The sequence below is a fragment of the Gobio gobio genome, assembly GCF_949357685.1.
Source record: "Gobio gobio genome assembly, chromosome: 5".
NCBI lineage: Eukaryota > Metazoa > Chordata > Actinopteri > Cypriniformes > Gobionidae > Gobio > Gobio gobio.
The window spans coordinates 52,014,200-52,017,022 of NC_137101.1; the positions used below are offsets into that span (position 1 = coordinate 52,014,200).

General features: G+C 41.2%; 1 protein-coding gene across 1 annotated transcript; it reads right to left on the minus strand.

Moving 5' to 3' along the window:
• Nucleotides 1-1,592: 1,592 nt before the first annotated feature.
• LOC307127022 (ciliogenesis and planar polarity effector 2-like) lies at nucleotides 1,593-2,351 on the minus strand (the record flags this gene model as incomplete). Its single annotated transcript, XM_079817955.1, has 1 exon — nucleotides 1,593-2,351. One exon carries the CDS (start codon nucleotides 2,349-2,351, stop codon nucleotides 1,593-1,595), a length of 759 nt encoding a protein of 252 aa, XP_079674081.1.
• Nucleotides 2,352-2,823: the final 472 nt, after the last annotated feature.

Consider the following 2,823-nt stretch of genomic DNA (forward strand, 5'->3'; position numbering starts at 1 on the left):
ATCCAGCAAAGCCGGTGGCTCAAAGAAGGATGGATCCAGCTGAAGATCAGTCGTATCCTGTGAAGCCGGTGGCTCAGGTACAGATGGACCCGGCTGAGGATCGGCTGAATCCGTGTCGGGCTGTGGATGAAGTGGAGCCGTCTTCTTGCGCTTTAGGAATTGCACTGCTGCACTTTTTACAGTCCGACACATTTTTCTGAAGATTGTACAGCTGTCTTTCTTCTTCATTTTTGTTTGCTTTTCTAAAAACCCCAAAACAGAAACAGAACAGTTAGAATTTGTCTCCAGATATTATAAATCAAATACTGAGGCTAGATCCCAAGACACAAAAGAACAGGAATAAAATGACAGTAGACCCACCTTCAGCTGGATTTGCGTCACAGTTTGTGGGCTTGACGCTGGACGGGCCCGGCTTTGGATCAGTTTTATCCTGTTGAGCTGCTGACCTGAGGTGGGACGGGCCCGGCTGTGGATCAGCTGGATCTGTGTCAGACGGTGGCTGTAAAGGGACTTCTTCTTTCCCTTGACTTTTTATAGCCAGCCACGAGTTTCTGAAGAATGCAGAAAGGCGACTCTTTTTGCTTTTCGATTGTTTTTCTAAAATAATAATAAAAAAGGATTTCTAGTTACTACATTGACTTTAATTAATTAAACATTTGACATTCAGCATGAATGCCACAGCAAAAGTAACTTCATAGAATGAACATCTACTTAAATTAAAAGATAAATGTGACCCGTGCTGGAAAAATGAGCACATTTTCAAAAATGAGATATTCTTAATTTAACATTCTCTATTAAAAAATCTACTCCTCTCAGAAAAAGCACAAATAAAGACACTTTTAGATGCTGAATTGCTATTCGGAGCATTGGGATCGCTAGACGAGGGCTTAATGAACTTTTTGTTAAAAACTCAAAATCAAATCAAAATGGATCAATCTTTCAATAAATCAATATTTTTCACTTAGCCTTAAAATGAGTGCACATCCCGGCTCATTTTGCCAGCACGGGTCACAAACAATATTTCATTTGTAATTATAAACATATACACACATACAGTAGTGGCCAAAAGTGATGCTGTGCTTGGAGAGTGTAAATTGTTTTGTTTTAAGGCAAAGAAACGGCTAATGAATTATTACCTGCTTATGCTGTAGTTAATGTATATTTAATTTCCTGTCAGCTTTTTTGCATAGTGAAATAAAACCTATATACTAAGCTGTAGTTTGTGAGCTTTTCAATTAAATACTATGACCAAGTTTGGTGTTTTCCTCTTCCCAATGTAACATGATCCTCATATGACTATATATTTCTTGTGTTTAAAAACCTTATGTGTGAAAATATGAATATGAGATATATTCACCTGTTGAGCCGTTCTCCATAGCTGCTCCAGTAGGAGACAGTGCTCTAGTGTTCATGGTAAAAGCAGATGTCCAGTGTTTGGCTGCTGATCGTGTGAAAGTCTTCGCTGCTGCTGACTTTTTTCTTTTTTCTTTTATTTTCTGTTATGTATAGTATTTCCAAAGCAGCATAGTCCATCCATAAATTTTGCCTTATACTGACCAACACATGTGAAATTGATCTACAATACACACAAGCTATACAATGATCTCTGAGCCCGTTTCTCTGAGATTAGCCTGTGGGGAGATGGAGACAGATGAAGCAGCCATACAGTCCTGGTGCCACAGATGTTCTGCAAGGGCATTTAGGAGAGGCGCTACTTCACCAAGCCCCGCACTCACATCACCTCCCACTCGGAAGACCGGAAGACCCCACACCTCTTGAAAATGTGTTATGTCACTCTCTGTCACGTCTGTGTGCATAAATAAGTCAAATTTGGTGCCAACCACCAATTTAACCACTGGATCTGAAGATTCTGTGATCCGTGATTTCTGATTCGAAAGATCATCAAAGGAGTCACGATCAGTGAAGGAGAACAGGAAAAGGATGGCATCCACCTGTTCCTTACATGACGGTAACATGTGGTCAAATCTTCGCATGGCACTTTCCCCACAGTCCCAAAGCTCAAAGCGGAAAAACAGCACACGGCCACTGTCCTTTAGTCTCACAGGCCATAAGACCGCTGTTGTCTCAATGCCTGTGGTCTCATAATGCATTTTGGGGAGATCGAGGCCAGCGAGACGGGCAGCAAGAGCACTCTTCCCGACTCCAGTTTTACCCGAGATAAGAACCTTGTAGCGAACGATGTCCACATTCATATGAGGAGGCATCATCGGCGCCTCCAAGAGCCCAAACTTTCGGCGTGTCTTCTTGTGCAGTATTTTGCTGAAAAACTCTCTGCTGTCTGTACAGCGGTGCCAATCCGCCACCAATATGGATCCAAGTGGGATAGCCATTTTAATTTAGCTAAATGAAGAGACTTGTGCTTTATATTATGATATCAAGTAACTTATTCTGGGCGAACGTTGCTGCTGCTGACTTTTATACTGGCGCAGCTCGGAATGTTCACTGGAATGTAGCTCGGAATGCAAGCACTGTGACATCATGAGCCCTGTGATGTCACGCCGCGCAGTGGAGCCTTGATCGCTGCTTTCACAGATGATAAACTTTACAGCTTCATACAACATATCGTTTTGTTCATTTCACGGGTGTTGTGTGTCGATTTAAAGTATCGTGTGTGTGATATGCTTTATTATATTTCGCTGTTATAATGTGCATTCGTTTTTTTATGGCCATTGAAAGGAGATTATCGTGTCTTTAGACATGCAGCGCTGTATACATTAGCTTGTTTATGATTAGCTGCTTATGTTGATGTCCTTTATGTATATTTAATTTGTATTTCTGTGTTTATTTGTCAAATCGCTTGTT